Source organism: Pinus tabuliformis, chromosome J (genome assembly GCF_031772625.1).
Source record: "Pinus tabuliformis cultivar Carrire ecotype Pingquan chromosome J, CPIR1, whole genome shotgun sequence".
Classification (NCBI taxonomy): Eukaryota; Viridiplantae; Streptophyta; class Pinopsida; order Pinales; family Pinaceae; genus Pinus; species Pinus tabuliformis.
The window spans coordinates 676,085,895-676,103,912 of record NC_142295.1 but is presented as its reverse complement, the minus strand read 5'-3'; the positions used below and the strand labels follow the sequence as shown (position 1 = coordinate 676,103,912).

Below are 18,018 nucleotides of genomic sequence, written 5' to 3'. Positions count from 1 at the left end.
TCAAAAAGTGTAGTTCCTCACAAAACAGTTTGAAATTTCCAAAAACAAAAAAAACCTGCGGAATCATCCACCTTTTCTCGGATCCGTTGGCAATCCGTGGTGGATACACGCCCGAACCTCCACAGATCCGCACCCGATCCTTTCAGGATCCACGAATCGAGAAATAAGAACCGCGGATCGGGCAGTAGGAGCCGCGAATCGGGCCCTCACGAATCCAAATTTGTAGGAATCACCAAAAGACGGAGGAACCGCGGATCCGATTTTCCGATCCGCGGTTCTGCTGAAGGATCGGTGGCAGATCCGTACGGGACGCGGATCTGCCTTTGGATCCTTGGGGGGTGGGGGGGGGGAGGTTCCTGCAACACTGGTTGGAAGAGCGCGCAGATAGCAGCTACGACGAGGTAGTTGCGCCACAAGGAGGATTGCCACACAGCTTGCCCAAAGAGCGATTGTTGGCACAACTGCAGTTGATTTGACAACTATTTTGCTGATAAAAGGAGCGAGGGAAGTGAATTTAAGGTGCAAATTTGAGAGAATCTGTTGCCAAAATCACATTTATGGGCAAGATTGACGAGGGAACAGACAGTTTGAATTCAAATCAAGTTATAAATATCACACCCCGCTCCACACTTGGCCACTTTGCTTCTTGAGAATTTATTATGTGTTGCGCTTAAAGAGCCGAATGTATTGCTATATGTCTAGTTACCTGAGTTGGGTAGAGGTTGAGCAAGAATTCTTGAAGAGGGTTAGGAAATATCATGACTGCAATACTGCCAGTCCCTGCTACAACACCCAGGTCGCCAAGGCCAAAACCAATTGTCTCAGCGGCAGGAGAGAAAAAGCAGAAAAAGACACAACAGGGCTCGGTTCGGTAATCACCACAAAAAATCCCAACTGAGCATAGACAGAAGGGTCGCATGGATAAAAACAAGCAGCCTATGGAACCCAAGGACTTGGACGAAGAAGAAATGAATATGGGGATTGAGGATATCAACGCAGAAGGCGTGGAGCCAATTTCTCAGCTGCCATTGTATATACCCCCACGAAAACCAACCGCCAAAGTAACTAAGGTATTCACGACATTCCTGCCGACGGAAGTACCTATTGAGGGCGACTTGTTGGCCTGGGTACCATTTTTGAAGATGAAGGATTGGGATTTGGGCGATCATGAGAAATTGCCGCAATTAGAACCCAATAAATACTTGAAATCAGTCTGCTATGAGGATACGAGCGTTACAAGGCTTGAACCAATGAAGTGGGCGACTGGTATTGAGCGCGCAGGGTTGCTTAATATGTTGTATGTCCAACATTTTAGCTTCAATATTATTAATACCATTTGTGTGCGCTAGTTGTTAGCGCTGGTTCATCACGGGTGCCTCTGGCTGGGATGGCCCATCCCAATTGTCGATATGCTGATCCGCAGAATCATAGCGCTACCATATCAGGGAGCGAACCCCGCAGATGCTTTTGTGGGGAAGTCACAAGTGAAAAATCTTGTGGACCAAATGAAAAGTGACTTGGGTTGGTGAAGAAGTTGTGGGGATATGCCATTAGTTCTATGTCGAATGAATCTGTGTGGTTCGCTACACAGATCTTGGCAGGCAAAATCATGAGAAAATGTCGTGCCGAGGAAGTGCAAGCACCAGTAGTATCCTTGGCCGCACAGTGCAGTTAGGGGGTCCAATTCAATTGAGCAAAGTAACTCTGCCAAGAATTCTTGGATGATTTCTGCGAAGCCCAGGAAGAAGGAAAAACATTCCACTACGCGTGGTTGTTATCATTGATCGCTTTGATAGCTTGGAGAACACGAGAGGATTCCCAATTCCCAATGACGAATCGAGAGTTGTGCGAGGCTGCTAAATTTGCCTCGCTGTGGGCAATGAAGGACCATGACTGTGTCATTGAAAACAAGATGTTCTGGGTGTTGTTTGAAACAGAATTGCTTATGGTGATTAACCAAAAATCATGGTTGTCACCCACTTTGTTCAAATAATATCGGTGCATTGCAGATTTTAAGGCTGATTTCCATCATGTATACATTCTTGCAAGGCACGATCTAATGAAGAAATGGACGACGTTGCCGGTTTTGGTCACTGAAGACGATATCATGCAGTTAGTCCTTCAGTGGCTGACTGACTGGCTCCTTCCAACAGATATTGTCGAAGGTATAATAGGGAATAGTGCAGAAGGCACTACCGGCACCGGTAAAGTAGTGCAAAAGGAAAGGCAAAAGGTAACCATCGGCCTTAAGAAAAATAAAGTGCAGGAACCAGAGGGCAAGCACGACAAAGAGCAACATACCGAAGAACTGGATCAGGGTACTGAAGACCCCATTGTAGACCCGGAGAACATTGATTCTCCCTTTATTCTTAAATGGTGACAAAGGTCAATTGCGGGAGGCGCACGCAAGAAGCACAAGTCTGATAAGACCGCTGGTGTGGAAGCCATGGTCCTCACTGAGGGGGACCTTGATGAAATTGGAGATATTGTTAGGACTGTGAGAGAAGAAAGTTGGGGCCATATTGAAGATCAATATTAGTCCGTTTTGACAAAGGTCCAGGCGGGCCTCATAGAGTTATAGGTTAAGGCAAGCTAGGTTCAAGCGAGTGCGGAGCTAACGACATTGGGTAGTTTGCAATCGATCCTCACATCAGAGCTCTGCGCTATACCCCTGCCTGATGGATCCTTACATTTGCCCTCCTACCCAAAGACGTAAGTATTAACCTCGTGACGTTCCCCCTATCCACATTGCATGAGCTACACCAAGGTGTAACAGATGAGCTTAAGGTGCGAGAGCAGTGGGCTCTAATCGTGATCAAGGATGCATAGATCACTAGACAATAGATGTGCGATGAAAAGCACAAAGATCTCTAGAACCATGATGAGGCAGTTGCGAGAAGGGCACAGTTGGAGCAGGCCATTTCAAGAGTATGCAGTGAGCGCCCCGAGCTCCAGATTTAGTCGGAGACCACTTCTGAAGAAAAATTGCAGCAACTGGCAGATGTGTTTAGAGAATCAAAGGCGTAGATGGATAAAGTTCGCTTCGATCTGCAGCTCCAAATTACTCAGCTTCAACTAAAGTTGCAACCCACCACACCATCGGAAATCAGAGCAACGCGAGGCTGCCATAAGAATAGATAGGACGAAGCTCGATGCTGCAGTCAAGGAGTGTAGCTAGTTGTTTGAGGGGACTCTCGAATTGTGGGCCTCGCTGCAGGAGGACCCACAGGTGAAGAAGATCGAAGTTGCCATTCAGATAAGCAGTTGTAGCATGACGAGATAAAGGAAACGATGCGCACCTTAGCCCCTGTGCAACGGTTCGCCCGATTGAAAGATGGGACATCCCTGCAAGGACATATCGAGGAGCTGCGAAAGAAGATGCAGATCATCACTGCATGCAACCAACGGAAGAAGCAACGTAGCTCTCATAGACTGTGGAACGCACACTTAAGAGTATGCAGCAGACGCAACGAACCATCGACTTAGCAGCAGACGGGCCAACTACGGAAAAGTTGGTTGAAGAAGTTCGACAAGCAACCTTTCAATGCACTGAGGCGCTTCACCCAATGAAGCCTTCTTTCACCAGCCTGAAAGAAAAGGTCTAGAGCGTACTAGCAGAGTGACTCGAGGACGAGTCACATAATTGTGTTGGGGGCCCGTTGGGACAAGGTCGCCCGGGTCAATTTTGTTAAAATATTGTAAATCTCCACATTTTGAGGAGCGGAGCACGAGTAGCGCAGGTCAAATAGGAGTCAAGGGGTTTTAGAAAGGTCAAAACCCCTTACATTTTGGTATTGTTTTGAGATCCTCCCATGGTTTGCAGATCATGGTGTTGTAATAGAAAATAGTATATAAAGGGTTGGCCTAGTGAGTCAAGAGTAAGAATTCATATTATGATATGATTTCAGGTGTGTACTTGTAGATCTTTCTGCGTTTTGGGTGAAGGGGAAGGCTTCTGCAGCGGAGTGTGCAAAGACCTTGGAAAGTTCGCAACTGAGTGTGCGGGCCCTTGTAGTTGTGTGCATAGGGTCTGGAAAGTTGTAAAGGGAAGATTTGAAGTAATAAAAGATATTTGAAGCAATTATGTGTCTATCTTTATGCACTTATGTATTTTCTGTACTTACACGAAACTGAATGATATTTATCTGTATTTTATCCTAATTACCCTGCGAAGAATCAGATCAACTGTTAGATGTTATTTTATGCATGATTAGATGGTTACACGAAGTGTTTAACCCTATTTAACTGGAAATCATTTGAGTTTCATGAATAAGGGTTTGCGAAGGTCAGATCAGAACTAAAAATGCAAAAAAGTACCTTAAACTAGATCACATAGCCTTCTGGATGCAGACACTTGGTTCTAGCATCCCCAAATACTGCGTCGGGTGAGACTACACCCGGTAGTGTAGGGTTTTCTTGGTTAGCGGAACTAACTCTAAACTTGGGTCCAGCCCCCTCAAGCCAACAGGGCCTCAGGGTACTTCTTGGAGCGATGAGCGACCATAGGGTGACACACCTCTTGTAGTGGTGCGCTGTGGACAAGGTGAATGGTTCACCTTCCCCTGTGATACTGCATGGTGGCATATGCATAGGTTGAGTGGTTCACCCTCCCCTATGGCATATGAGTAGGATGAATGGTTCACCTTCTCCTGCTGGCACATCCTACCCATGCAGTCCGGGACTCATGGGAAGTACCTCTCATCTGGACAATGAGTAGGGAAATGAGGATAGGGACATAGTACTACCGATGGATGCATTGTGTACTACCGTAATCCCTATGATAGGATGTTGATATTGATCTAGGATCAATGGAAACTAACTACAGGTTAGTTATGAGTGGTATGCCACATTCTTTGTTGTTAGAGACTGACTTCGGGTCAGTGGAGAATGGTATGATACATTCTTGATCATTTCTTCTTTATTCATGGTTCACTAGAGCAGAGCGCTGCAGTGACAGGGATGGTACAAATCGGCAGACAGTTTGGCAGGTGATGTTCTCCCTAGTTGAGAGGGAATGTTAAATTTGGCAACTAGGTCTAAACATCACTTTGGATAGCTCTTATCAGGTAGCTGATATTTTTCTTGGATTCCTCTCTCCGAGAGGTGTAGGATTGATCTAAATATCATCCCATTCTGACATGTACAAATGAAGTTATGAATTTATTTTGATTATGGACAAATTGTCAAGGTCGGCCAACCATCACATTAGCCTCCTTAAGCATTCAACGTTGCATATAAATACAAGGTGCCTCCTCTTCATTTTGGCATCTCATCTCATTCATCTTTCTCTCTCATCTTGATTGTACGGATTTCTGGGCCTCTCTCTCTCCACACGTGCCAAAGGAATTCTCTTTTCTAGTTGTTGCGTTGACTAGATTTGACCGAAATTTCAGGAGGCCAAATTTCAAGAGAATGACTTTGACCAGTGTTGACCCTGTTTGACTTCGGTTTTGTGAGGGAGACTTTTGTTTGGGTGGGCCGTGTTGGAAATACTGAGAGGGAGGGTGAATTAGTATTCATTAGCAATTAGCAATTTTAAATCTTTTCAGAGCATTAGTTAATCTTAAATTATTATTAATGTCTATGCAGTAATAACAGTAAATAAAAGAACACAATAGGCACAAATATTTTAGGTGGAAAACCCCCTCTTGGTAAAAAACCACTGAATGATTTTCTAATAAATTCTTTAATCTTCAGCCCCAACTGAAATGAAAGCAACAACTTCCTAGTATTCTAGAAAAACATTCTTCTCTAGCTCCCACTGGAAGGACGCCCCAACACCCTGGTTTCTTTAGTAATCAACTGAATGGATGCGCCAACACCCTAGACCAACCTGCCACCCTGAAGTGTTCACAAGCTCCAACCTGTAGGCGACTTCATGCACCTGCCTAGCATGTCCCTGCCACCCTATAATGATTGAAATAATACAAGTATGGATTCCTGTACCAGGGACAATGATCCACGATACAATATGATTTACAATGATTTTGACTGAACACCCAATCACACTATGACCTGCAACCCAACCATGACATCATCCCAACAGAGACTCTTATACCTCCCAACAATGCCTTTTCGACTCTAGGCAGATTGATTCTTTTACAATAATGACTCTTCCACTGATGGCACTTTTACAAATGACTCTTTTACAACTTTACAATGATGACTCTTGGCCTTGACACTTCTTCACAATATACGGATCGCTGCCATGTCTTTAAAGGATGTCCTGTTGCAATGCTTCCTTTGATTTGATACTTCAACTCTTGAATGCTCGCTTGATGCTGTCCTTGAATCTTCTTCAACTTGCATGCAAATTTGCCTAGTGAAACCCAATCTCAAAAGGAAAAACAAAATACCCTTCAACTTACCTTTGCCTGCAAAACACATGTAAGTGCATAATAATGAATAAATACAAATTAAAATTACAATGAATACCTGAAACGTTCTTGTCACTTTTGTTGTTGACTTGTTGCAGACAAAGACTCCCACTCTTGATATAGGCTTGGACTCTATGCAAGGCTATATCCAAAACTGACCTAAAGATATATACAATAGAAACTGATGACAGACCCTGGACTTGTGATGAACCAAGTTATAAGTACAACAACAAAGACCATTCTATCAACTATGACAAGACAAGTAACATGAACTTACAACATCATATAGATTTAGCAGACTTGGTGTAGCATCAAATGTGTAGTATCAAGAATAGGACATTCGAAATGTGGTATCAAAACTAACTGTGACATATACAGACATAAAGATATAACCAAGACCCTGTATATACTTGCGTTGTCCTGAAAGAACATATGTCAGAGATGATACTCAAAATTCAAATGTAAACACTTAATCATACATACCTTGCGACTTACCCTTGACTGTTGATGTATGGTCCTTACTGCAGGGTCTGAAATTTCGTCCTGTGGTAGCCCTTTGAGTCCTCTTTGCAACCCCACAGGTTTGATCAAGATTGGATTCTTTAAGAAAGAGTTATGCCCAATCTCCCACGATGACTTGATTATATCTCGGTTCAGTAAAGCGAACTTGTACGAAGTGCCACATCACTGTTGCGACCTTGGCCCCTGAAAATGCTACGCAACAAACTACAATCCGTCCTCTTTTTGTGACTATTTACGAAATTTGAATCCAATGCTCAGAGAGAAAGTTATGACAATTTTCCCAACGTCACCTATTTGACATGGAATTCAGGAGCCTGCAAAACCCTAACTTCCTCAGATCATATCTTTGACAATATAGCGAACCAAGATTTGAAATTCGGCATGAGGTTCATCAAGATTTTGGCTCAAATGGGTTTTAATTTCATCTTCTGAAGCTTCGCACAAAAAACGTTATAGCGAAATGCCATGATGACCTGTTTGAAGCCACAAAATCCCTACTCGAGGAGGATATGAGGATCATTATTTATATGAATGTCTTGAGTTGAGAGGGTCCTCAACAAGTGAACGTTGGAGGGATTTTAGGAGCAATTTTTTGATTAATTATTTAATATTCAATAACCACAACCAATTATGAGTGCCATGCCACAACTCCATAGGGTTTTAGCCCACTAACTGGGGTTACTAACTTCAAACATGAATATGTCTCAAACCGTGAAGAATTACTTGGCGTGCCATATATCAACGGAAACATCTCGACGAGTAGAATACATCTAGAAGATCCTTGACTCATAATAGAGTAATTTGTCAAGTCAAAATGCCCATGCAAGATTGGGGTAGCCCTTGCTTGGGTTGACATTAATGATAACCACTGATAAAAAATCTCCCCCTTTGGCATTGATGGCAACACTAGTACTCCCCCTGCGATCATGACACCTCTTCCTACTGCCTTCTCTCCTCCTTTGTCATCAATGGCAAAGGGTAACTCCCCCTGACAAGCAACCATCCTGCAGACCTGTACACACCTCCACTCCACCTTTCTACTCGAGTAGATAAGAGAAAGCGTCTAATAAAAACTTGGGACAATCCCAAGCTTTTGGCGAAGATACTGAAATGCTTCATGAGGTAATGGTTTGGTAAAGATGTCAGTAATTTGTTCCTTTGTACCAACATATTCAAGCTTGATATTCCTTTCGACGACTTGCTCTCTAATGAAATGGTATTTAATCGGAATGTGTTTCGTTTTGGAATGCATCACAGGATTCTTGGAGATACCGATGGCATTGGTGTTATCACAAAAGATGGGAATAGGCTCATCAAACTTGCCTTGAAGATCTTGCAAAGTTTGCTTCATCCAGAGAACTTGTGTACAACAAGCTGTTGCCGCGATATATTCTGTTTCTGTTGTGGATAATGAGATTGAAGTCTGTTTTTTACTTAACCATGAAACAAGACAACCACCTAGATAGAATGCTACTCCACTGGGACTCTTACGAACATCAAAACTTCCTGCCCAATCTACATCTGTAAAAGCTTGGATAACTAGATCATTTCCTTTGGGATACCATAGACAATATTCCGTTGTGCCCTTAAGATATCGAAGAATTCTTTTAATGACAATAATATGAGATTCTTTTGGTGTTGCTTGGAATCTTGCTACTTGTCCAACTGCCTGCACAATGTTGCGGGGTAGCACCCCCCTCCCCCTCGATCCTGTTCCCAATGCGCGCTCTGTGCGGGAGCAACTCGGGAGCGTGCTCCCTAAAATTTTTTTCGCTTCCTGCCTTTTCGGGACTGTTTTGCTTTTCTTGCAATTTTTTTTTTTTTTTGTAGTAATGTTCGAAATGCAATTTTTTTTGAAAGAAACAAATAATTTTTGAGTGGGGCAGCTTAATGATCAAGTCTATGTCCCTAGTATTGATATGCTATTCATGGTAATGTTGAATTCTTAAAGTAAAAGTGACATTCTCCTTGATCTTTATTTTCATCCTTTTACTTAAATTTTTAACATTAGCATGAAATGACTCAGGATGTTTGAGAGTGGTTCCTACCTCATTGGATTTCATATGGAGAAAGTAGAATATTAGATTTCATTCAAAATCCAGCAGACTTATCAGTTTTTCAGGATTTCAAGATTGGGGGATTGCAATGTTTCCATTGAATTTTGTCATGTATTAGGGTATGGAACTCATATTTAATCAAGAGCACCAATCCCTCTATGTACCTTGATGTTAGTGACATTGGTTGTCGAACTCCTCTATCATGACCCTCCTAAAAATGTATGCATCACTCAAACAAAATCTTGACTTGACATGCTATGCTTTTTCTATCTTATGTTAATGCTTAGAGGGTGATATTAATGACAAAGATCCCTATACAGATACATAGGTAATAACAAAGATACCTCTAGATATTAATGCTTAGAGGGTGATATTAATGACAAAGATCTTGATTTTCCAACAAGACTAAAAAATTAAACATTTCTTGTGGTGGCAAGAGGCCCAAGCATAAGAAATAGATAATAGATTTACTTCTCTTTTCTAGTTTCTAGTAGTTTTTATAACTATTGACTCTTTCATATTTATTATGATATTGTTTTAAACAATATATGACAATTTAAGTTTGAAGTTGGCAATTATAACTCATAGTAATGAATTATGAATATGATGCTTCATGAAAGTTGAAAGTAGTTTCATTTCATTTCATTTTATAACATTTCATTTCATGTTAGATATTATTTGTTGTAATGGTTACACTTAGCTTACAAGTACAACTTTGGTGATCAATGATGATAAATGCTATATATTGAATTTTGAAAGCTTGAAACTTTAAGATTGATGAATCATGAGACTCAATATGTTGTATGTTACTATGTTACTAACTTGTGGACGTGGTTGATGAAGATTATAACTTCTAGATGATTGTTGTTATATGGTTCAATCTATGTTTTTTTATGTTTTTTATATCTAATTCATTATTCTACTTGTTTTTGTTGACATATATGTATCAAAATATATATATATATATATATATATATATATATATATTATAAAAAATGCTCCGGGATTCGCTCCCAAATCGGGAGCTTCTGAAAATGTCGCTCCTGCTCCCGTTTTCGCTCCGCTCCCCGCTTTTGCTCCCGCTCCCAAGTAACACTGTACCTGCATGACATCAGGCCAGGAGGCTATCACATATAGGAGACTACCAATCATGGATCTATACAACCTTTGGTCCACATCCTATGACAAATCTTCTAAGCTTAACTTGCAACCTATTATCATAGGGGTAAGGACTGGCTTGCAATCTTCTGTCTGGAATTTTTGAGCATTTCTTTGATGTACTTGGTTTGATATATGAATATTCCTTTATCCTACTAAGAAATCTGAAGCCCTAAAAAGTATGTTAGTTTGCCAAGCATAGACATTTCAAACTCAGTTCGAATTTTTGTGGCAAATTCTTTACTTATACTTCGATAATTGTTAGGTTGTCTCGACCCACTCTCTCATAGAGATTACTTGTCAGCACTTACTTTCTTGAATCTGTAATACTTTAACTATTCGTCTCCCCTTGAACATGTAATGAAACTGCCATCTTGTTCAAACTCCCTGTCTGTCAATCGTAGACTTGTGTCATATATTGTTGCATAGACTGCTCATCTTCAAATTTCTAGGAGTCGATAAGATGAATTGTTCAGGATAATGTGTCATTTAACGGACTGTTTCGCCTCGAGTCATTAACCGAAGCAACTACTGATTCCTCACAATTCGTTACGAATTGTGAACGCATAACTGTTGGGACCTTATTGCCTTCTTGCTTTTCTTGCTCATCTTTACTTGTTCATTCTGTACTTGTTTTCCTTTCCAAACCTTCTTATTCTCGTTGTCAAGCTTTTCATTCATGGTTGATTCCTTCTTGTACCTGCAGTTATGAGCTATGTGTCCATAGTTATGACATTTGTAACATTCAATGTTATTCATAGAAGATTTCGTTTGGTGTCTATATTGTGATCTTGCAAATTTTTTTCTAGGGTTTTGCCGATAATAGTTGTACCTGTTTGGAATTTCAGATTCCCTAGCCATATGTCCAAAATTGTACATTTGTAACATTCGACATCTTCTCTCAACTGATCAAATTTGTTGATATTATGCTGAGTTTTGGAATATCCATTTCTGAAGGATATCCTAGAATTATATTCATTCCAAACATACACGCGACATTCTGCAGCTCTATGTCCAAACCTTCCACATGAATAACAATGACCATAAAAGATAGGTTGGTACCTGGGAGGAAATCTTCTTTGAGGACACACACATGCAACAACAAAAGAAGTTCAATCAAGATAAGAAAGAAACTTAGGAGCGAGGAAGAAGAGGGCATCCTTCTGCAACAACAAGTATCGAATTACAGTCACTCCAAGAGAGTCGATCTTTGGGTTAAAGGAAGTCTCCCTTGCAAGCCAAGTTAATAAGGAGAAGGATTCATCTCAAGTGAAGAAGAAAGAAGGACAAAATCACTATCATTTTCTCACACGTCACCTGGGGTTTTGCAGATGAAACTGCTGGAGGTTGAAGTTGTAGAAGAATCTGCTAGGAAGTCGAAGTTGTAGAAGTTGTTGAGGTTGAAGTTGCTGGAAGGAAAACTCATCAAGTAGGAAAGGTTTTACTTGGTCTTGGAGGGGTCTTTGTCAAGGGTCATAGGTCTTCAATTCGTTAATTGAAGTTCTATAAGAAGAGATGAATTCTTGTGGGTTTTCCTCTTAAGAGTAGAGGTTTTGGCCTTCGCTGATTGCCTATATCTTGTGTCCTCTTGGCTTATTGTTCTTTATGGTTTGGTAGCTGTTGATGAAAAGAACACTAAATATAATCAAGTGAAAGAAGAAGCTAATTAAGTTAGTAAAATACATCACAAGAAGTTATCAAAGTAAGAGAAATCACCTAATCTGTTGCCCCTAGATTTCTCAACATGGTATTAGAGCTAAGGTGACTACATCAAGGAAAGGCAACTTAAAGAAGGATACTCAAGGGCCGAAGCACAAGAAGATCATCTGGGAAACATCAAGAGCATCAATCATCAAGAAGGACTAACCCTCTCATCATCTTGAAGAAAGTAATTAAGGAGCATCAAAGAAGACCTCAAAACCCTAGCTCATTCAAAGAAGGGTTCTTCAATTGAAGCATTCTTGGGAAGCTTACACATTGAACAATCTTCATCACAAAGAAAAGAAGACCTCAAGGACCCGACATCCACTCAATCAAAGAAAGACTCTACATTTGAAGCACCTTGGGAAAGCCACCACATTCTACACTATCATCCAAGGAAGCAAGAAAAGGCATTGTCATCATCATCAAGGAATCAAGGTGATCTCCCTCTCTTTGAGTCAAGGATCACTTTTGAAGGAAGACATCTTCATCAAGAAGACATCTTCTATCATCAACATCATCAAGAAAGGCATCAAGTTGAAGATATCATCATCAAAGAAGCATCTTCACTTGACAAGTAAGTATCTTTATATCTATGTCTAAATCTATCAAAATGACTTCATTTTGCAAGGAAAGCAACAAATTGGCTGGGTCATCAAATTTCCTTCCATGGAAGAAGAGGACAGATTTGATCCTCACAGAAAATGAAGTCATTGGACATGTTAATGGTTTAATTGTCGAACCACCAAAGGAAGAAGATCAAGCTCTAACAAAGTATATGAAGGGGGGAATAAAGGCTCAAAGAATCCTTATAGAATCAATCAAGGATTCTCTTATCCCTTATGTAGCAAAATTGGAAAAATCAAAAGTCATCTACAAAAAACTGGTAGAATTATTCTTCGTAAGCACTGTAGGAGAAGTAATATCTTTGAGAATCGAGCTATATAAGATGAAGGCATCAAAGAAGAAGGAATAGCCTCATATCTTATGAGGGTGTCAGAAATACGGGATCAATTGCAAGAGTTGGGGGAAATAATGTCCGATAGAGAGATGACCACAATTGTGCTCAATGTCCTATCAGAGGAATGGGTCAACTTTGTATCAAGCATCTATGGAAAGAAGGAAGCTACCCCATTCAGTGAACTTTGGTCATTGTGTAAGATTGAAGAAACCAGGTTGAAGGAAAAAAGTGATGTAGGATCAAACAAGCAAGTTCAAGCATTTGCTGCCATGGCTAAGAGAAAAGGAAAGTTTGGGAAGTTTGATCCTCAGAAATAAAAGAAGATCGATATGTCAAAGATCCAATGCTACCACTGTCAGGAATATGGGCATTACAAGAGACATTGTCCTAAGTTCAACAAAGACAACATGAAAAGGAAAGAAAGGAATGAAAGCCCATATCACCGAAGAAGTGGAAGAACCTGACAAGAGGAAATCAAAGGAGGAAGTGAAAGATCTCTACTATGACTAAGATAATCTCCTTAATTTAGTTCTTTTCAATTTTTGTAAGATATAGCTATCATGGTAGGAAGCATCACTAGAATAATAGGATGCATTAGAATTGGAATTGAAATGACTTCATCATAGAAGGCATGGAAGGATAGTTGAAGTAGAAGTCTACATGAATGTAGCTGTCATCACAAAGAGGAAGTAGCTCTTGGTAACCTCATTGAAAGCATAAGTAGCACGTCATCTAGCATGATAGAAAGAATCATCATGCATCATCATTCTTAGGAAGGAACATCTGCAAGATGAGGATAATCAAGATCCTCCGTTGGAATCTTTACTAGAAGATTCACCTCTACTTGGAAGAAGCAAATGTCTCGCTGATGGTCTACGTTCCAGCTTGTGTGCGGTCCATTGTTTAGAAGGATGATGTTATGGTGACAAAGGAGTGAAACATGTCAAAATGGTTGAATATCTTTCTAGCAAGGAAAGGAAGTTGCCGAAGGAAGTCTAGATGACCAAAAGGAGAAAAAAGGTATGTATATATTTGATAGATTAAGTCATGTCGTCATATAGCTGCAGATAGCATGGGTGAATGCTCTAGGAAGAAGGATCTGTTCCTTTGTTAAGATGCATGAAGGCATATGTCTTGAGCTAGTTCACATATTTACGAGATGAAATCAACATAATATGTCCTCATACGAAATATGAGGGTGTTGACAAAAGTTGAAGGAACTATGTGTAGAAGTTCTTGGGAAGAATATGTGAGGAAAGGAAGAGGACTTCGTGAGAAATGCAACTATGGTCACGTAAAGATAAGATAAGTGATCAACATCCAATGACTAAGAAAATTGGCTAGAACATCTCCATGGAGAAGTCATGAAGACTCTGATAAAGGCTGTAAAGGAAGGAGACCTTTGACATTGAATGTCTTGGAGATGTGTTTATGGATATGCATGATGTTGATGTTGCAAGCAAGCAAATGTCATGATGAAAGGCCATCATAAAAGGTAAATTTGATTTGATTTTCATTTTGATTTTTGAACAACATCTGGTTGGGTTGAGACAGGGCTACCGAAAGAGAGTTTTAGACATAACCTACAACCGAGAATGGATGGAAGATCCTGAAAATAACATGACTTGGAAAAGGTAGCTGGATGAAGAAAAGCTAGATGTGGACTAGAAGATCACTTTCCAATAAAGAGAAGGATGACATGATTGATATGGTTCGTGAAGGGAAGTAATGGATGGCCGATGCCCTATGAAAGATGAAGGTTCCATAATGAGGAAGATGTAGTTCATGACATCGAAAGGAGGAGCCCTACAAGCAGTTGATGGTACCAAGATCTCCACCAAAGAGTTGAAAGCTATTGTTGGTAAGAAGTCCCTGGTTAAGAGGGTGCTTGGACAAGTCCCTGGATAAGAGGGAGCTTGGGTACATTCCTTTGATAGGAATGGGTATATCATCCCTAGTTGAGAGGGAAAGATAGACACATCATTCTTGTCTTCATATTGTGAAGAAAGAATGGAGGATTGGGTAAGCATTCGAGACTAATTCTGATACTCTTTGAGGATGAGGTAGGGCATCCAAGATATGAGTAGTTGAAGAGGAAGTTACTTGAGGATGTTTTTTTCCAAGATAGGAATTGTCCTAAAAGGACATACCCTGTGAACACCCGGCTGGGGTTTGTGCGTTGAGAGACAATGATGATGGTGTTTGTCAGTCATTGGTCTCATCAACATTGTGCTCCGATCTTGTGGAGAGATAGAGCTGTTAGTCAAGGCCTTGCTATGTGACAATGATGGTTAGTATGATGAGATGCTCTGGCATAAGCTAAGGGAGTAGCTTATGAGATGGCTTCCCAATCCGACTCTTCTTATGAGAATTCTTCAGTTTGAGAATGTCTAAGTACCTTGTATGGATTATGAATACCTCCCTAGTTAAGAGGGGGTGTTGAAATATGTAACTAGGTTTAGTCTTCATAATGACAAATGTAATCATGATTTTATGTATTTAATTATTTTAATATCTCCCAAACCGATTAGAATCTGCTCAAACCATTTATGGGTCTTGGAGATATCATGTGCTTTAGCCTCTCCACCAATTTTCATGGCTAGAGCACATCCGATGCTACCTCAAATCAACAATCGACATGATTTTTGGTTTAACATGGTTTGGAACACTAGGTTCCTTCGTATTAAACATGGAGAATTTTTTTTTTGACTTTTCTTGATAAGAAGAAGAAGGTGACACTTTAGGACATTATAGTGAACTTAGATTTGATAGTACCTTCATTGAAAGACCTAAAAGAGGTGATCGTTGAAGAAAGTCAAAAGTCAATATCAAAGATGCAAAAAGTATTTAACAAAGTCATCACATATAAAAATGCAGAAATTTCTCGCTTAAAAGATTATAGTTATAAATGACTTGCACAAGTCAAGAAGTGCAAGGCTATGAAGCAAAAATTAGAATAAGAAAAAGGTGGTCTTGAGAAGAAATTCAATGAAGGCCCTTCATAACTAGATGAAGGAATTTATCGTTTGAAAAGCCTTAATTGAAAGTTGTTGGAACAAATTAGAATGTTAAAAAAAGGATAACTTGACAATCTAGAGGGTGCCAGAATTACAGTTTTGATCAAGCCCTTCTTTTGTCTAAGGGTCGTCAATTGGCAAGTCATTCTGACTTTAAATTATTGTACTCTCTCTGCTGAACATTTGATATTGATAATAAGAAGAATTGTTCAAGGGTTTCCCCCATCTTGGGGTTTTTCCCTGGCTTGAGCCATATCCTTGTGTTCTCCTGTCTTGGCTTGTCTTCTGTATTTATGTTGAATGTTCTTTCATCAGTTACTGTCATAAGTTAATGATTAATGTGATTGTTAATACATTAATGGAGTTAATTATGGGCTAATGAAGCAACTGTCCTAAGCAAAGAACATGTTAACTAAAAATTAACAGTTTTGGATCATCTTGAACCTGGAAGTTTTGGCCTTTATTCCCTTGCATATCTACAACATGGCAGTTGCATTGTATATTTGCGTAATTAAACTTGTATTTAACTTGTTCATTGCCTTGTCAATCTGAATTTGCATCATCATATTTAAATGCCTTTTGCTGCATAAAGAGGATTCCTCCGTGTTGCAAAATGGCCCTTGAATTGAATATAATTTGTGGAAGTTGATTTTCAGTTGAAATGTTTTACTTGTTCATCCCTTTGTCAATCTGCAATTGTATTTGTTTGTTACAATGTTTATACTCAATAGCATGTTTTGTCTTTGTTTTGTATTTTATAGATATTTTCCTGGTGTGACAGGTGGATAAAATCACAGTCATAGTTATGTTGTTAACATTACTTTATGTGTTGGTCTTGAGACTGCAGCGTTTCATAACGTTGGGAAATTTTTGTTGCAGACCTTGCACCTACTAGTGTCCGGGAATTGCTTTTGCCATCCATTCAGAACTTATTAAAGGACCCAGATTCCCTTGATCCAGCTCATAAGGAAGCTCTGGAGATCATAGCCAGAGAAAGGTCCGGAGGAACATTGGAAGCACTTACAAAGGTGATGGGAAGCCACCTGAGTATGACTTCAGTGAGCAACATTTTTGGAGAGACTGGCCTTTTGGGAAAGAAAGATACAGGGGATCTATCTGATACTGCTGGACAACAGCCGTATCAACCTGACGATAATAGATTCAGAAGGATCATGAGGGGTAACTTCACTGAAATGATCAGAGGTAAAGGAAAACCAGTAGAAGAAAATGCCCATTTGTCTCTTAGTTGAGCACTACAGATCTTTAACTTGCTTTTAATCAGTAAATGTTTTCTGTAATATATAAAAATAAATTATGTGATTCCTGGAGAAGACAGAGTACGACTTTTTTCTTTCCCCTCTCATTGTAGCCTATCATCCTGGGAATTCCAGGTGCTTGGTTGGATCACTTGGTGGAACATGCAAGTTGTGTCCTTGATTTATCAGAGTAGTTCTTCCTTATCAGTCTAAATGTGTATTTCGAACATGGAAAGTCTTTGGAAAGATACATATCTTATTGTGTTGAAAACATTCATGTTCAGTCTTTTTGAATCACAATTGCTTTATACAAATTTGATCATTGATTTTTAAAGGAAAATTTTTGAATTTGTTTCATGGTTGGATTGGTCAAATATTACATTAATTTGATATGCAAGTCTGAGTAGAAATGATAAGCTTGTCTAATAATGCATGATGACTTTCATAAGTTAATAGTAGGATGGAGATATATGATATTCTCATTGATACCGCAAACAATCAAGTGGATCTCAACTGGCTTAAATGTTAATTGGTTGGGCCTATTATTAAGTAGATTATGTTCAATAGATCAGATACAATAATTTTATTAATGTCTAGAAAATGGCCAAGAAATAGGTCAATGGGACTAGAGTGTACAACCAATCATTGAAGACTAAATACTCCTAGATTGAAAAAAGGTAGCAAAAAGGGAAAGATACAATTGACAATAAAAAAGAGTAGGGGGATCTAGGTAAAACTTAAAGCATAGTATTCAAAGCCAAAGCCACTGGAACGGTAGAAAAACTGGGTTGAACTACCCTCCTTGCTGGTTTTTTAGTCAAACTGGGCAAAAACCGGCCGTTTTATGATACAACTGGCTGGTTTTCCCATAAACCAGTCTGTTCCATCATAAACTGGCTGGTTCACTGCCAAGCCGACCATGGATCCACAAAACACGTTTTTTTTTTCAGCTTTTGAAGTGTTTTTGAG

The 18,018-nt window shown here is 39.8% G+C and overlaps 1 protein-coding gene across 1 annotated transcript in view; it reads left to right on the top strand.

The window, feature by feature from the left end:
• The window catches only part of LOC149228665 (HEAT repeat-containing protein), a 253,780-nt gene extending 236,391 nt beyond the window's left edge, over positions 1-17,389 (top strand). The window contains exon 21 of the mRNA XM_089378318.1: positions 16,673-17,389. Coding sequence (XP_089234444.1) covers positions 16,673-17,043 — 371 coding nt within the window. The 3' untranslated portion in view covers positions 17,044-17,389. The remainder of the gene's footprint in view (positions 1-16,672) is intronic.
• The last annotated feature ends 629 nt before the right edge of the window (positions 17,390-18,018 follow it).